An 18,709-nucleotide genomic window follows, 5' to 3' on the forward strand; every position below is an offset into this window, starting at 1 on the left:
TCCTGAGCTCCCCTGAGCCAGTGTCCCTGCACTCCTAATGTTCCCTATGCCGGTTCCGCACCGGGCGCCGCATGTGTACCTCAAAGCCCTTGCTCGCCCTGACCCTAAACCCTCACTAGGGAATTGGTCGGTGCGGAAACTAATCCCACCACTGCACTAACAACACACATGAGGGAAAGAGACAATACAGGGGGACACCACTTAGCTTTATGCTCTGTGCTTATGCTCCTGCAACAGAGCCCTCCACCTGCGTGCGTCTTCTCCTCCACCCGGATCCATCACCATAACAGGATCCTTCACCATAGTGCAGCCTTGGAGCAGGGTCCACCACCAGTTGCTGCTGCTTAGTAACAGAGTCCCAAAGAGGAGTTCAGCTTCTGCCACGAAGCCAAGCATGCTTGAGTCCAGCTCAGCAGCCAAGTCCCACATGGTGAGTGCCACTATCCATAGTCGCCACTCCACCAGTCCATGCAGACACTTCCTGCCGACACCATCACTGCGACCCCACCACGCCATGCCAGCCCTTCGTCCAGACACCATAGCTGACACACGTCCCCCCTGGCTAAGCTGCGCAGGACTCCTCCTCAGCTCCATCCTTCCACCAGGCTCTCACCAACTCAGAATCAATGAATGAATCAATATCACCAGCAGCGATTGCACACCCTGAGACTCATTTATAGAGCCCCACACCTGAATCATAATTACAGAGAACTTTAAACTGAAAACCTAAGGTGCGATACCACTAACCACCACCTGGGACAGTCAAGTCACCTTGGCAACTTGCCAAAAGGAAAAAAAAGTTCACTCTGTGCTTTTAAAACTGTCAGATCACTTCAGATCATGACAGTACCCCCTCCTTAATGAGGGGCCTCTGGACCCTCAAGACCACTACTCATTAGGGAAACACCTACAGCGGGGATGCCCAGATCCTGAGTTCACCCCACCACTACCTGACACTTCAGGTTAATGACAAACGCACCGCTGGAATTGGCAATGATGTTCGTTCTGGAGGCACCACTCATCTCCACAGTGCCGACCTGGGGAACGAGGTTATGTATGTATATGTTTGCTATGAGCTGATCAGACTCCACAACACGCTTCCACAAGATGTTTTTTGGTGGCCACCATACATGCTCGTTCACACACAGGTCCGGACCTGAACGTTTATTGCACACATTCGTTTGTCATATTTTGGTGAACTCATTCTGGACTCGACAACAGAGGCGTCCCCCTGCTGTCACCACACTCACACCCCCGCTATTCACCAAGGGACACCACCCTCCAACCCTTTCACCATGAGGTCTCCGCCTCTCAGAGTTGGTTAATAGCGAGGGGTAAGATTTGTCCCTACTCCCCCGCAGCACACCTGCCGCTCACACCTGGAGGAGAAGGGCACCGAAATATGGAGGAAATATACACTCGCTGGTCGCCTACCTCCAAATGACCAGGAGGGGGCGGCTTCTTCGGTGGTATTGAAGATTTGGCGTAAACCCCGTGGACTATCACACCAGTCTGCTCACCACAGGGACGTACCCCTTCACCTCGAGGAATACCAGGCAGCTCCGTGGGCACCAACTCCTCCCACCTGCCTGGGTACCTCCGCGTGCATGAGCAAGTCCCGCTCCCCAGCAGCGACACTAGGGGGCTTCAATGCCAGAGCCGCAATTTTGATTTTCTGGTTGAGCCCGAGGAAAGGCCCCAGACCCTGATAATTGCTGCCGCAGCTGCTTCAACACCATGCAGCTCCTCACTCACCTCAGTGAAGCCCAGCAGCAATTGCTCACAGGTCTCCACATGGCCAAAGGCCCCAGACCCTGATACTTGCTCTCAGGTCTCCACATGGCCAAAAGCTCACCAGAAAAAATGTAGGGCTGGTGATAATGTCACGGTCATGTGTGTCTGGATGCAGATGTTACCGCAAGGCGAACCCATAACACACGTGACCCTGGATACAGCGCCTCCAGTGGGGCGAATTTAAATAATAAAACGTGCAGATGGATACACCGCCTCCACCTGGCGAATTTAGGTAATAAGGAGGACCTGGGAAACATTAACAATGGTGGGCCCTGCGATAGGGAAAAGGGAATTGGAGACCTCCTGAGCTCCCCTGAGCCAGTTTGCCTGCACTCCTAACGTTCCCTATGCCGATTCCGCACCGGGCGCCGCACGCGTACCTCAAAGCCCTTGCTCGCCCTGACCCTAAACCCTCACTAGGGAATTGGTCGGTGCGGAAACTAATCCCACCACTGCACTAACAACACACATGAGAGAAAGAGACAATACAGGGGGACACCACTTAACTTTATGCTCTGTGCTTATGCTCCTGCAACAGAGCCCTCCACCTGCGTGCGTCTTCTCCTCCACCCGGATCCATCACCATAACAGGATCCTTCACCATAGTGCAGCCTTGGAGCAGGGTCCACCACCAGTTGCTGCTGCTTAGTAACAGAGTCCCAAAGAGGAGTTCAGCTTCTGCCACGAAGCCAGGCATGCTTGAGTCCAGCTCAGCAGCCAAGTCCCACATGGTGAGTGCCACTATCCATAGTCGCCACTCCACCAGTCCATGCAGACACTTCCTGCCGACACCATCACTGCGACCCCACCACGCCATGCCAGCCCTTCGTCCAGACACCATAGCTGACACACTCCCCCCTGGCTAAGCTGCGCAGGACTCCTCCTCAGCTCCATCCTTCCACCAGGCTCTCACCAACTCAGAATCAATGAATGAATCAATATCACCAGCAGTGATTGCACACCCTGAGACTCATTTATAGAGCCCCACACCTGAATCATAATTACAGAGAACTTTAAACTGAAAACCTAAGGTGCGATACCACTAACCACCACCGGGGACAGTCAAGTCACCTTGGCAACTTGCCAAAAGGAAAAAAGTTCACTCTGTGCTTTTAAAACTTCAGATCATGACACTTTCTTGACCTACTGATAGTGTCTGGGAGGGTGAGCTGGACTTGAGAGCTGCATATGGTGGAAGTAGCGGTGGACAGGGCGGACTGAGAGAGGGTTGATGATGGTGATGGAGTTGGTGTTCTTTCTGATGGCCTAGATTCAGTATTTCGTTGATATAACAGTGGGATTCCCTGACTGCTGTGGCCTTGCAACGACACCTCAACATTTGCTGCTGTGCTTACAGTGGGGGAAACAATGTAGCGTTGCTGACTACCTTCTTTGTGATCAGTTGCACATGTGGCACTTGAGGTTTGGTGTTGTGTCCACGCTTGCAAGTGCATGCTGGTTAAATGTCTAAGCATGCAACTGGTATTCAAATTTTTCAGATTTTTCCCTCGGCTAAAGGTCTTTGCGCACTTCTTACAGATAACCTTGGCCTGATCATGAGGATTTTGTTCAAAAAAGTGCCACACTGCACTCTTCCTACTTTGGCAGACATTTTGCGGCCTAGCACGCTGTGATGTTTTGACCCTCTGGACAAGCTGTCCAGCAACTCTTTTGATTTTTGGAACCTGTCTTTGGAGTGCTCCGGGCCTGCCAGATAACAGCTGTTGCGATGTCGATGTCTGCTGTGGATGCTCCTCATCTGAGCTATTGGAAGCAGCACCCTCTTCCCCCAATGGATGCCAATCTGGGTCAACAACTGGGTCATCCATCACCTCCTCTTCAATGTCATGTGCACCTTCCTCTGTGTCACCGTGTATGGTGGTATAGTGTGCGGGAAGGGGCACCTGAGTCTCATCAGGGTCAGAATCTGGCTCTGTACACTGCGAGGACAATGTAGTGCTCTGAGTGAATGTACCAGCAGAATCATCTATCAGCGGCTGTGCATCAGTGCACTCCATGTCAGATTCATCTTGGCCTGGGTAATTCACCATTTCACTTGATAATCCAGGCATGGTATGTGAAAACAGCTCCATGGAGTAATCAGTAGTATGGCCTGCGTCATCCTTCAATCTTGGTTGGGGTGAAGGACACAAGGAAAGGTGTGGTTCATGAACATGAGCCTCCAATGACGACTCAGTGCTTTTACTTTTTACAACTTCAGAAGAGGAGGCGATAGAGCTGGAAGCTGAGTCAGCAATGTAAGACAAAACTTTTTCCTGATGCTCTGGCGTTAAAAGCGGTTTGCCAACTCCTAGAAAACTAAGCCTTCGAAGCCTTATGGAGCCAGACGATGACGCAGGCTCAACACCTCCTGCATTCGGTCCTATTTTGCTTTTGCCACTACCATCAGATCCACCACCAACACCATCATTACCAGCTGCCAACCCCCGCCCAATTCCACGGCCTCTTCCACCAGCCTTCCTCATTTTTGGTAGAAATGTAGACAAAATCCAACAAACTATATAGTAATGTAAAACAAGGTACAAGGTGTCTATAGGACAGGGGAGATTTAGATTTTCTGCACACACTAGTGGACACTGGGAGATTTTGAATTTCTGCGGACACTTGTGGACACTGGACACTTGGATTGTGTGAGGCCCACTGAATATCAGAGCTCTATGTCACAGGCTCGATGGCACAGGTGTGAAAAAAGTGACTACAGGATAAGGGAGATTTTGAATTTCTGCAGACACTTGTGGACACTGGACACTTGGATTGTGTGAGGCCCACTGAATATCAGAGCGCTATGTCACAGGCTCGATGCAGCAGGTGTGAAAAAAGTGACTACAGGATAAGGGAGATTTTGAATTTCTGCAGACACTTGTGGACACTGGACACTTGGATTGTGTGAGGCCCACTGAATATCAGAGCGCTATGTCACAGGCTCGATGGCACAGGTGTGAAAAAAGTGACTACAGGATAAGGGAGATTTTGAATTTCTGCAGACACTTGTGGACACTGGACACTTGGATTGTGTGAGGCCCACTGAATATCAGAGCGCTATGTCACAGGCTCGATGGCACAGGTGTGAAAAAAGTGACTACAGGATAAGGGAGATTTTGAATTTCTGCAGACACTTGTCGACACTGGACACTTGGATTGTGTGAGGCCCACTGAATATCAGAGCGCTATGTCACAGGCTCGATGCAACAGGTGTGAAAAAAGTGACTACAGGATAAGGGAGATTTTGAATTTCTGCAGACACTTGTGGACACTGGACACTTGGATTGTGTGAGGCCCACTGAATATCAGAGCGCTATGTCACAGGCTCGATGCAACAGGTGTGAAAAAAGTGACTACAGGATAAGGGAGATTTTGAATTTCTGCAGACACTTGTCGACACTGGACACTTGGATTGTGTGAGGCCCACTGAATATCAGAGCGCTATGTCACAGGCTCGATGCAACAGGTGTGAAAAAAGTGACTACAGGATAAGGGAGATTTTGAATTTCTGCAGACACTTGTGGACACTGGACACTTGGATTGTGTGAGGCCCACTGAATATCAGAGCGCTATGTCACAGGCTCGATGCAACAGGTGTGAAAAAAGTGACTACAGGATAAGGGAGATTTTGAATTTCTGCAGACACTTGTGGACACTGGACACTTGGATTGTGTGAGGCCCACTGAATATCAGAGCGCTATGTCACAGGCTCGATGCAACAGGTGTGAAAAAAGTGACTACAGGATAAGGGAGATTTTGAATTTCTGCAGACACTTGTGGACACTGGACACTTGGATTGTGTGAGGCCCACTGAATATCAGAGCGCTATGTCACAGGCTCGATGCAACAGGTGTGAAAAAAGTGACTACAGGATAAGGGAGATTTTGAATTTCTGCAGACACTTGTGGACACTGGACACTTGGATTGTGTGAGGCCCACTGAATATCAGAGCGCTATGTCACAGGCTCGATGCAGCAGGTGTGAAAAAAGTGACTACAGGATAAGGGAGATTTTGAATTTCTGCAGACACTTGTGGACACTGGACACTTGGATTGTGTGAGGCCCACTGAATATCAGAGCGCTATGTCACAGGCTCGATGCAGCAGGTGTGAAAAAAGTGACTACAGGATAAGGGAGATTTTGAATTTCTGCAGACACTTGTGGACACTGGACACTTGGATTGTGTGAGGCCCACTGAATATCAGAGCGCTATGTCGCAGGCTCGATGGCACAGGTGTGAAAAAAGTGACTACAGGATAAGGGAGATTTTGAATTTCTGCAGACACTTGTGGACACTGGACACTTGGATTGTGTGAGGCCCACTGAATATCAGAGCGCTATGTCACAGGCTCGATGCAACAGGTGTGAAAAAAGTGACTACAGGATAAGGGAGATTTTGAATTTCTGCAGACACTTGTGGACACTGGACACTTGGATTGTGTGAGGCCCACTGAATATCAGAGCGCTATGTCACAGGCTCGATGCAGCAGGTGTGAAAAAAGTGACTACAGGATAAGGGAGATTTTGAATTTCTGCAGACACTTGTGGACATTGGACACTTGGATTGTGTGAGGCCCACTGAATATCAGAGCGCTATGTCACAGGCTCGATGGCACAGGTGTGAAAAAAGTGACTACAGGATAAGGGAGATTTTGAATTTCTGCGGACACTTGTGGACACTGGACACTTGGATTGTGTGAGGCCCACTGAATATCAGAGCGCTATGTCACAGGCTCGATGGCACAGGTGTGAAAAAAGTGACTACAGGATAAGGGAGATTTTGAATTTCTGCAGACACTTGTGGACACTGGACACTTTTGGATTGTGTGAGGCCCGCTGAATATCAGAGCGCTATGTCACAGGCTCGATGGCACAGGTGTGAAAAAAGTGACTACAGGATAAGGGAGATTTTGAATTTCTGCAGACACTTGTGGACACTGGACACTTTTGGATTGTGTGAGGCCCACTGAATATCAGAGCGCTATGTCACAGGCAGAAATTGGCTAGTGTATCACAAACTACAAGATGTATGTAGAATTGGGCAGAATAGGAATCTCCCTAGAGTGTAGGTCTGTAAGAACGGAACAAGTCCTCCACTTATCCTTCCACAGTGACACACAGATAGCTTCACTGTGGCTGTGATAACAGCCGTTACACGGTACTGTGTGAGGAGCGTACACCGCTGTATGGTGTGAATAAATGCACGCTCAGTACCTCAGCAGGACAAAAAAAAAAATTGGGATTGCTTTTAAAAAAGCAGTTTGCAGAGCAGTGGGGAAACAGAAATGCAGCTGTCAGGAAGCCTTAGAAGGCAGCCTAACAACCAACACCGCTGATCCACCACAATATAGCCTCCCCTTGCACTGCACACACAGTGACTGGTGTGTTGCACAGGCAAAATCGCTAGCAGCAGAAGCAGTTTTTTTTTCTTCTTCCCTGCCTAACGCTCTCCCTACAGAATCAGCAACCTCTCCCTATGCTAAGATCGGCAGAAGTAAGATGGCGGTCGGCGTGCACGCCCTTTTATAACCCCTGTGATGCCCACCAAAGCAAGCCAATCACTTGCATGCCCTTCTGAAAGATGGTGGTGACCCCTGCCTATGTCATCACGTTGCCCACAGTGTCCGTGGATCCTGATTGGCTGAAAAAGAGCGCAAAACAAACTTTTGAAACGCGACTTTGGCGCGTAAGTCGCCGACCTCGTGGCCAACCTCATCCTAGGGTCGGGTTTCGTTTCATGAAACCCGACTTTGCCAAAAGTCGGCGACTTTTGAAATTTTTCGACCCATTTCGCTCAACTCTAGGCAGCGCGGAATATAGCTACAAATTCCCCTGAATACATTACTTCTTCTGGTCATTGAGGACCTGTGGATCTGCAGCAGCCACCAGACTATATGCTTTCTCTCATACTAATCAGGTGAGCAAATTTCTTATTGTAATCTCTCTCTGTAACACGGATAAGACCCTATTGTGCTTTTGTGTCTCCTTTTCTCTGCAACGTTTGGCCTCTAAAACCCTGTGGTTCTTCTATTAAGGATCCCACGGATCGTCTCATAGAGAGCTTTGCTTGCTCAGTATATGAGGCATCAGGGTCAGCACTCTCTCCCTCGTTTGTGGCAACGTGAGTGGCCAAGGCCATGATTTCTTGGTCAGAATCATTGAACAAAGCCTTGCAGGATAGTGACCTACCTGCAGAAGTATCAGAGATTGCGTGTCAGATCGCTATGGCGGGGGACTACTTAATCAATGCATCTTTGGATGCGGCCAATTGCGCGGCACTTGCTGCCGCAAACGCAATTTCCATTAGGAGAGCTCTATGGTTAAGGACATGGTGGGCCGATTCAACCTCCAAGAAGTCCTTGACTTCTCTACCATATCAGTGCGGCCGATTATTTGGAGAGAAGTTAGATCAGCTCATCTCTGACTCCACAGGAGGGAAGAGAGGTTTTCTCCCTCAACAAAAGGTCAAATTGCGTTTCGTCGCCAGTTTCAGGCATGTTTTCGGGTCTTTCGCAACCCCCGGTGGACTACAGCGGCCAATTCTGCCGCTTCAGGTCGCCCCAACCAGGATAGAGATCGACAGGTCTCATATAGAGCCATCCCGTTGGGGAGAATGCGTTCTCACCAGTCCAGGTTGAGGGGATCCAAGTCCCAAAGATCTTCAGCCAAATGACTCGAGGCATTTGCCAGGCGACACCAGCAAGGTAGACGACTGCCTACTCTGCTTTCGCCACATCTGGCTCACCGTCGCACACGACACATGGTTAAGAGAGCTGGTGTCCTCAGCGTACAAGATAGAGTTTGTCAGGTACCCCCCAAGACGTTTTTTTCTTTCCCATCTTCCCAAGGTGGATACCCAGACAAGAGCTTTGCTAAGTGCCATCGAATCGCTCCAGTGCAACAGTCATTATTCCCGTGCCAGAACACGAAAAGGCCCATGACTTCTATTCCAACCTATTCGCGGTCCCAAAAAAGGATGTGACTGTCAGACCTGTTTTGGACCTGAAGCTCTTGAAGAAATTCATCAGGGTCAGACATTTCCGGATGGAGTCTCTCCGTTCAGTCATGTCGGCCATGGGGCAGGGGGAATACTTGGCCTCTATCGATATCCAATACGCCTACCTACATATCCCCGTTTTCCCTCCGCATCAAAGATTTCTACGTTTCGCCATCAACAGTCTATATTTTCAGTTTGCAGCGCTGCTCTTCGGGCTAGCCACCGCCCCCAGAGTGTTCACAAAGGTCATGGCAGTCGTCATGGCCATCCTGCACTCCCGGGGCATAGTCATCTTGCTTTACTTGGATGACCTCTTGGTCAAGGGCCCTTCAATTCGGGCATGCGAGGAAAGTGTCAACATCACGCTAGATACTCTTTCCCGCTTAGGGTGGTTGGTCAACGTGAAGAAATCATCCCTTGTTCCAGCTCAGAGGATTTCCTTTTTAGGGATGATCTTCGACACCTTCCGAGGGTTGGTAATTCTCCCTCAGGACAAAGCCCTAGCTCTCCGGCAGGGAGTCCAGACACTTCACCAACCAGTCCCTCATACCATCCGTTTCGGGATGAGGATTCTAGGAAAAATGGTGGTGGCAATGGAAGCGATACCGTTCGCCCAGTTCCATCTTCGCCCCCTGCAGCACGCCCTCTTGTCATCCTGGGACAAGAACCCATTCACACTCGATCACCGGTGCCGGTTGTCCTCTCAGGTCAGACAGTCACTCGAGTGGTGGATAACCAGTTCCTCCCTGCTTCAGGGGAAGCCCTTTCCCCCAGACCATTGGTTGGTGGTCACAACCGACGCCAGCCTCCTCGGCTGGGGAGCGTTTTTTTGCCACCACACGACCCAAGGACGGTGGTCGCCCCAGGAGGCATGCCTCCCAATCAACTTGTTGGAGATACGAGTGATCCGGCGGGCTTTGCATCATTTTCATCAACTTCTAGCAGGCCGCCTCGTCCGGATTCAGTCGGACAACGCCACGGCAGTGGCTTACATAAATCATCAAGGGGGCACCCGCAGCAGAGCAAACATGTGCGAGGTAGGGGACGTTCTTCATTGGGCCGAGAGGAACCACTCGGTGATATCGGCAGTCCACATCACGGGCGTGGAGAACTGGGCGGCAGACTTCCTCAGCCGGCAGAGTCTTGCATCTGGGGAGTGGTCACTACACCCCGAGATCTTCCAGCAGATTTCCCAACGGTGGGGGACATCGGATGTGGACCTGATGGCCTCCAGGGTGAATGCCAAGGTGCCCATGTTTGTCGCTCGGTCCAGGGACCCAAAGGCAATCGCTGTGGATGTGTTGGTTCTGACATGGAACCAGTTTCGCCTCCCATATCTATTTCCCCTGCTGCCACTACTTCCGAGAGTCATCAAAAAGATCAAAACAGAGGGGGTTCCAGCGATTCTGCTGGCCCCAGACTGGCCCCGTCGAGCGTGGTACGCAGATCTAGTGCAGCTGCTCGCCGACGTTCCTTGGCGACTGCCAGAGCACCCAGATCTTCTGTCCCAGGGCCCGATCTTCCACCCGAGCTCAGGGGCCCTGTGTTTGACGGCATGGCTGTTGAATCTTGGATTCTAACTCAGGCGGGGTTTGGGCCGCGTGGTGGTCGCTACAATGGTTATCTCCCGGAAGCCTGCCTCAGCACGTATTTACCATCACACCTGGAAGGTTTTCTTTTCTTGGTGTCGAGGCCGCTGTTGTTCTCCACTAAGATTCTCTATCCCCGACATCATGGCCTTTCTCCAGTCTAGCCTAGGCTCAGGGTTAGCTCCAAGCTTCCTCAGGAGACAGATATCGGCGTGATCCGTCCTGTTCCAGCGCAGAATTGCTATCAATTTGCAGGTGAAGACTTTCATCCAGGGAGTCTCCCATTTGGTACCTCCCTATAGGGTGCCCCTGGACGCCTGGGACCTTAACCTGGTCCTAAGCGTTTTGCAGGAAGCCCCATTCGAACCGCTACAAGATGTCTCTTTGTTGTACCTTTCCTGGAAGGTGGTGTTCCTGGTAGCAATAACTTCTATCAGGCGGGTCTCGGAGCTGGCGGCCCTATCCTGCTGTGCCCCGTTTCTCACTTTCCATAAGGATAAGGTGGTGCTCAGACCAGCCACTCCCTTTCTGCCGAAGGTCGTTTCCTCATTTCACATTAATGAGGATATGGTCTTGCCTTCTTTTTGTCCAGCACCGGTACACCGTGTGGAAAAGGGTCTTCACACGTTAGACCTGGTAAGAGCCCTCTGGAGGTACGTGTCATGGACGGCACCCATCGTCAGACAGACATGCTGTTCGTGCTCCCTGCATTAAGGCTGATTTTGTTGTTCTCCTACTGCTTTTGCAGTAAAATGATTTCCGCCCGCAATCGGGGCGAGGGTGTATACGGCGGAGGAGGAGCTAACCTCTTTTTTTCACTTAGTGTCAGCCTCCAGGCGGCAGTAGCATACACCACAGTACCTGTGTCCCCTAATGAGAGTCTCAGAGAAAAGGATTTTACAGTGAGTTTATCACAAAAATCCATGTTTCTTCACTGCCCAATAGTATAAATTCTGTAAGGCACATATGGTTTCAATATGCACGCTGCACCAATAGATGAATTCATTGAGAGTTGAAGTTTGTGAAATGGGGTTACTTAGTTACTTATGGGGGTTCCGCTGTTCTGGCACCTTGGGGGCTCTGCCAATATGACATGGCACCCTTAAACCATTCTAGCAAAATCTGATTTTTTGGTCGCCGCACTTCATACATACATACACAAAAATGCAATAAAAAGCTATCAAAACATTATATGTACCCCAAAATGGAATCAATAAAAACGTGAGGTTGTGATGCAAAAAACCACTGTACAATTGTAGAAACATTACCCATGAAATATTCCTCAGTTCACCGCACTTGAAATTTTTTGTCCTGTTATCCAGTACAATATATAGTAAAATGAATGGTGTTATACCAACTACATCTTGTACTGCAAAACAAAAGCCCTTATACGGGTTTATCAATGAAAATTTAAAAAAGTTATGGCTTTTGGAGGAAAGGGAAGAATGTATCATTATAGCTATAATTTATGGCACAAAATCTCATTTGGTCTTTTACATACTTTATTTTAGAAATAAGAATAAGCAAGGAGAGGTTACAGTGAAACCCTACTTCTTGTCTTCAAAATGCCGTCACATTAACCCCTTCACTCCCGGAGCTTTTTTCGATTTTTCGCAATCCCACACTTGTTTTTCGGCTTGGCTTTTTTTCCTAGGTTCACTAGTTGCTAAATCTTACCTGCCATTATGATTCTCCAGGTCATTACGAGTTCATAGACACCAAACATGTCTATGCTCTCTTTTATGTAAGTGGTGAATAAAAATTCCAAAGTTTGCTAAAAAAAAAAAAAAAAAAAAAAAAAAAAATGCGCAATTTTCTGAGACCCGTAGCGTCTCCATTTTTCGTGATCTGGGGTCGGGTGAGGGCTTAATTTTTGCGTGCCGGGCTGACGTTTTTTAATGATACCACTTTTGTGCAGATACGTTCTTTTGATCGCCAGATATTGCATTTTAATGCAATGTCGCGGTGACCAAAAAAACGTAATTCTTGCGTTTTGAATTTTTTTCCCGCTACGCCGTTTAGCGATTGGGTTAATGCTTTTTTCATTGATAGATAGGGCGATTCTGAACGCGGCGATACCAAACATGTGTATGTGTTTTTTTTTATTGTTTTATTTTGATTGGGGCGAAAGGGGGGTCATTTGAACTTTTAGGTTTTTTTAAATTTTATTTTTAAACATTTTTTTTTACTTTTAGCATGCTTCAATAGCCTACATAGGAGGCTTGAAGCATGCAATACTCGATCGGCTCTGCTACATATGGGCGATGAGCAGATCGCCCATATGTAGCAAATTTACTTCTGTGCTTTCAGTGCCGACCACCGGGTGGCGCTGAAAGCCATCTGCCTGGAACAACCATAGAGGTCTCTATGAGACCTCTGGTTGTCCAGGCAACATGACGCCAACCCCCGATCACGTGACGGGGGTTGGCGATGAGCTCATTTCCCGCCTGGTGGCCGGAAATGCTATGTAAATGCCCGCTGTCAGCTTTGACAGCGGGATTTAACTAATTAATAGGCGCGGGCGGACGGCGATTCCGCTCACGCCTATTGCGGGCACATGTCAGCTGTTCATAACAGCTGACATGTTGCGGCTTTGAGGTGGGCTCACCACCGAAGCCCACCTCAAAGCAGGGGACCTTACCGATGACGTACTATTCAGTCATCGGTAAGGAAGGGGTTAAAGGGTTCTTCTGCTATATTTTTAAACTTCACAGAGAGAAGAGTGAAAAAAAAAGTTGACACCGGAATCTGCTCCAAGCTGACACTCTATCAGTCTTTGCCAGGCCACAAGTAACTTGACCATGCAGCCAATCAGTGGCATCAACAGTCATGTCACGGCAGCCATGATGCCATTGCTTCTGGTCAGATGGAGCACTGGAACAGGGAGCAGATAGCAGATTTTGTGGTTAAATATAGCTTTTATTTTTTTCTCTGGTCTGGCTTTTCCCTTTTGAGAAGCTTAAAATATAGTGGAGAACCCCTTTAAAGTGCAAATCCTAACAGGTCAAAGGACCTTCAGTGATGTTCAATAAAACCAGTTCTGCCTATTTCTGTACATAGATAAGTCTGTAGTTTGACTGTATCCTGCGTCCAGTAGAAACAGTGATAAAACGCACACTGATACTGATCAAACTGTTCTTATGCAGATCCAGAAAATAGACTGCGTTTTTACCATTTAAAATAAAAGCTCAGATCCGTAAGTCTCTTGTCAATGTATGTGAATGTAGTAAGTCGGCAATATAAATATTCCAAAATACAAGAGGAAGATGAGATGGTCCTGTTAGGTGATGTAATTATAACCGCAGCGTATGCCTGCCTGAAAAAAACAAAAATCCCTACAGCCACTTTCCAAATTGTAGAGGAAAGATTTCCCAGAAGGGTGGATATGCTACCTGTTAATGCTTATGGTTTTGAATGTAGGTAGATAGATCAGTTTATTTTATGTGTGCTTCATTTTCATTTAACCATTTTTTTTTCTCTATTTACATTACAGATTGTGAACAGACACCCTCCATTTGGAAATCAGATAAAAGAAGCCATAATGTATCTTCCAAAGTATGAACTTGATATTGAACAGGTCAGACAATAATTCATACGCAACTGTTATGTCTGTTACATTAGGTGTTTTCTTACAGGTCATGTCCCTTCCTTCAATGACTGATTTTAGCTGTGTAATTTGAGGAGCAGCTGAATGGACACTTATTTACACAGTTGCAGATAGTAATAGTCGGAATCGATTCCCTACCTTATTTGAGTTAATGCCAAATAATAGGAAATGCTTTGTAATATTGCTTTGTGATCACTTCATCATTTTCATATTCGTCAGAGCTTACAAATGCTTACCATTAGGTTTATTGCATATGCACCTAGTTAAAGGGGTTGTCTTATCTTAATATATGGGTAAAATTGAAAAGTGCTTGTAAAAACATGCAACTTTTCTGTTTAGCTGTCATTAAAAACCTTCTCCATTCTCAACTTACAGGGGAGAATCGATTTGCAGAACACTATTTCTTTGGCAACGTCAGTAATCTGTGACCACTGGACAGAGAGCCTGCGGATTTCCTTACTACCTGTCATTCCTGGCTTTCCTTTTGATTAACTGGACTGGAGTTACATTATTGCAGTTTGCAAGACATTTGACATCGCACCAGCCCAGCTAATTAACTCCTTATTGACTGAGCCAATTTGTACTTAATGACCAAGCCAATTTTTACAATTCTGACCATTGTCACTTTATGAGGTTATAACTCTGGAACACTTTAAGAGATTCCACTGATTCTGAGTTTGTTTTTCATGACATAGTGTACATTATGTTAGTGGTAAAATTTCTTCGATATGACTTGTGTTTATGAAAAAGAAAAAGGAAGATTCGGCCAAAATGTAGAAAATTTTGCAATTTTCAAACTTTTAATTTTTGTACCCTTAAATCAGAGAGTGGTGTCACACAAAATAGTTAATAAATAACATTTCCCACATGTCACCTTTACATCAGCACAATTTTGGAAACATAATTTTTTTTTCTTAGGATGTTAAAAGGGTTAACCAGTTGACCAACAATTTCTCATTTTTCCAACAAAATTTACAAAACATTTTTTTAGGGACCACCTCACATTTGAAGTGAGTTTTGGGGGTCAATATAACATAAAATACCCAAAAGTGACACCATTCTAAAAACTGCACCCCTCTGTCAGGAACACCGCACTGCACTTGCTCACTGTGCCAGTGCGGGTGTCCTGAGTACAAAGACAGTACTCACAGATACCTGTGGTGCAGGGCAGCAGCGGTGACGATGCGTGCTTCAGAGTATCAGGACCTGAAGCACATGACTGCTGGGGGCGTGGCCTAAGCTCCACAGATCTAGGAGCTGCAAAGAAACTCCTAGAAAGGTAACTACGGGGCAATGTTACCAAGGGGCATAGACAGAGACAGAAACCAGACGAAGCCAGGGTCAAAGCACCAGATAGCAATACAGTACCATGGGGTTTAGACAGAAAGGATAGTCAGGACGTAGCAATAGGTCAGAAAACCAGAACGGGCAATAGACGGTACAATAGGGACAAACTGTAACGGAGTAACGATAGCCAAGCCAGGAGGGCAGAACCGGAGAAGACAGTAGTACCAAAGCGAGAGATGGAGTACAGAGTGAGGGAACAGGCCGGGTCATACACGGGAAGCAAACAAGCAACGCAGCATACACGCACACCAGGGGTCAGACACACCAGAACAACAGTATAGCTGACAGAGAACCCTGGTAAAGAGTGAGTATAAATACCCCTCCCAGATCCAGAAAGAGGCCACGAACACTTAACCCTGTGAGTGCAGGGCAAGAACCCTGTTCAAACCATGACAGTACCCCCCTCTTAATGGGGGGCCACTGGACCCCCAGGCTTGTCTGGGTATCTGGCGTGGAAAGCCCGCACCAGACGATCGGCATGCACCGAACTGGCCGGAACCCATGACCGATCCTCCAGAGAGTACCCCTTCCAGTGTATCAGATACTGGAGTCTCCGGCGCACCCACCGGGAGTCAACAATGCGCCCTACTTCATACTCCAGCTGCCGCTCTACCAGCACTGGCGGAGCATTTGATGAGGGATCCTCTCTCACTGTCCCCACAGGCTTTAACAGGGACCTGTGGAAGACATTAGAAATTTTAAAGGAGGTGGGCAGCTGCAGTCGGTAGGCTACTGGGTTAACAACCTCCACAACTTTGTATGGGCCAATAAACTTGGGGCCCAGCTTTATAGAAGGTATCTTAAGCTTGATATTGCGGGTGGATAGCCACACCTTCTCCCCTACTGCAAATGCTGGACCTGGCCCCCTCCTCCTGTCAGCAAACCGCTTATAGTTTTCCTGGGCCTTGGCAATATTCCTCTGAACCTCCCTCCAGAGAATTCTAAGACGTTGTGTCACATCCTCAGCACCAGGACAACCTGAATCCATACGGGAAAACTCTCCAAAATGTGGGTTAAAGTCATAGTTGACCTGAAAAGGAGACTTCCCAGTAGACTGACTCACACGACCGTTGAATGCAAACTCTGCCATGGGCAATACCTCACACCAGTCCTCCTGCCTGGAAGAGGCCAAGCATCTCAGAATCTGCTCCAACGATTGGTTCGTGCGCTCCGTCTGTCCATTAGACTCTGGGTGGTAGGCAGAGGAGACTGACAACGAAATCCCCAGCTTTTGCAAAAAGCCCTCCAGAATCTGGCTACAAACTGTACCCCTCTGTCTGATACCACATTCATAGGCACTCCATGTAACCTAATTATATGCTGCATAAATAAGCGGGCCAGGGTTTCAGCAGATGGTAACGCGGGGAGAGGTACAAAGTGAGCTTGTTTTGAAAACCTATCCACCACCACCCATATCACCGAGTTGCCCCTGGAAGGAGGAAGATTTGTGATAAAATCCATGGACAAATGTGTCCATGGTCTATCCGGAATTGGCAAAGGCACCAATTCCCCGGCCGGCCGGACCTGAGAACTTTTGGAACGAGCGCACACCACACATGCAGTCACAAACTTTTTAATATCTGTTACCATAGAGGGCCACCAGAAATCCCTTGCAATTGCCCCCCGGGTAGCTGCAATCCCAGGATGAGCACTCAACACAGAATCATGAAATTCCTGCATAAGTCCGAGACGGAAACGTTCCGGTACAAACAATTTACCCGGGGGTTTACCACCAGGAGCCCGAGCCTGGGCCTCCAAAATCCCTCTCTGTAACTCAGATGAGATTTCGGCCATCACTACTCCTGGCTGAAGAATGGAGGAGGGAGGTTCTGGAGGGGACACCGAATCAAAGCTTCGGGATAAGGCATCAGCCTTGATGTTTTTAGATCCCGGGCGGAATGTGATGGTAAACTGAAAACGAGAAAAAAAAAGCGCCCACCGAGCCTGTCTGGGGGTCAATCTCTTGGCAGACTCGATATAGGCCAAATTTTTGTGATCAGTGATGACTGTAATGGGATGAACAGACCCCTCCAGGAAATGCCTCCATTCTTCAAAAGCCAACTTTACCGCCAACAACTCTCTATTGCCGACATCGTAATTTCTCTCGGCAGAGGAAAATTTTTTAGAGAAGAAGGCGCAAGGCCTCAGGTTAGTAAGGGTAGGAGGGCCCTGAGACAAAACTGCCCCCACCCCCACTTCCGAGGCGTCAACCTCCACGACAAAAGGTCTTGACGGGTCGGGTTGTACCAATACAGGGGCTGAAGAAAAGCACTTTTTTAATGTCATGAAAGAGTTTTTTGCAGCTACAGACCAATTTTTTACATCAGCTCCCTTGAGAGTGAGGTCCGTTAGAGGCTTTACCACCTGCGAAAAGCCCTTAATAAATTTCCTATAAAAGTTGGCAAAGCCCAAAAATCGTTGCAACCCTTTCAAGTCATGAGGTTGCACCCACTCCGTAACAGCCTGGACTTTCTTAGGATCCATGCGGAACCCCTCCCCTGACACAATCAACCCCAGAAAGGATACTTCTTGCATGAAAAATGAGCATTTTTCCAGCTTGGCATACAAATGATTCTCCCTCAGTCTCATGAGAACCATCCGCAAATGGTGCAAGTGAGATTGACTATCCACCGAGCACACCAGAATGTCATCCAAATAGATAACCACAAAACGACCGATTAAATCAGAGAAAATTACATTAATAAAATTCTGAAAAACAGCAGGAGCGTTGGTGAGACCAAAGGGCATGACCAAGTTTTCGAACAGCCCTTCAGTCGTCAGGAATGCTGTTTTCCATTTGTCCCCTTCACGGACTCTTATAAGGTTATATGCCCCACGTAAATCCAGTTTAGAGAACCACTTGGCCCCGGTGAGTTGGTTACATAGATCAGGAATTAGGGGGAGAGGGTATGTATTTTTCACAGTAATTTTGTTTAATTCCCGAAAGTCGAGGCACGGCCGCAAACCACCATCTTTTTTCTTAACAAAAAAGAAGCCCGCTGCCACAGGTGAAACAGAAGGCCTAATATGCCCTTTGCGGAGGCTCTCAGTAAGGTACTCCTTCATGGCTAGACGTTTGGGCCCGGACAAATTGAACAGGCGAGCCTTGGGTAACTTGGCTCCAGGGACTAGATTAATGGCACAATCAAAGGGTCTATGTGGTGGTAGCGCCTCAGCCTCACTTTCAGAAAATACGTCTTCAAAATCTTTCAGGCACTCCGGAATATCTTCCAGATCGACAGACGACACTGACACAGATTTTACTGGGGTGACAAGAGTTGTCAAGTTACAACATAGACCGTTAGCCATACAACCCCACTGAATGATCTCCCCTGTGACCCAGTCAATAGTAGGATTGTGACGTTGAAGCCA

At 47.9% G+C, this 18,709-nt stretch overlaps 1 protein-coding gene across 1 annotated transcript in view; it reads left to right on the forward strand.

The window, feature by feature from the left end:
- Nucleotides 1–18,709, forward strand: part of HFM1 (helicase for meiosis 1) — a 307,691-nt gene that overhangs the window by 206,702 nt on the left and 82,280 nt on the right. Inside the window, exon 26 of the mRNA XM_073571760.1 lies at nucleotides 13,877–13,960. Coding sequence (XP_073427861.1) covers nucleotides 13,877–13,960 — 84 coding nt within the window. The remainder of the gene's footprint in view (nucleotides 1–13,876; nucleotides 13,961–18,709) is intronic.

The sequence above is a fragment of the Dendrobates tinctorius genome, unplaced genomic scaffold (genome assembly GCF_039654945.1).
Source record: "Dendrobates tinctorius isolate UK_male_01 unplaced genomic scaffold, ASM3965494v1 ptg000029l, whole genome shotgun sequence".
NCBI classification, from domain to species: domain Eukaryota; kingdom Metazoa; phylum Chordata; class Amphibia; order Anura; family Dendrobatidae; genus Dendrobates; species Dendrobates tinctorius.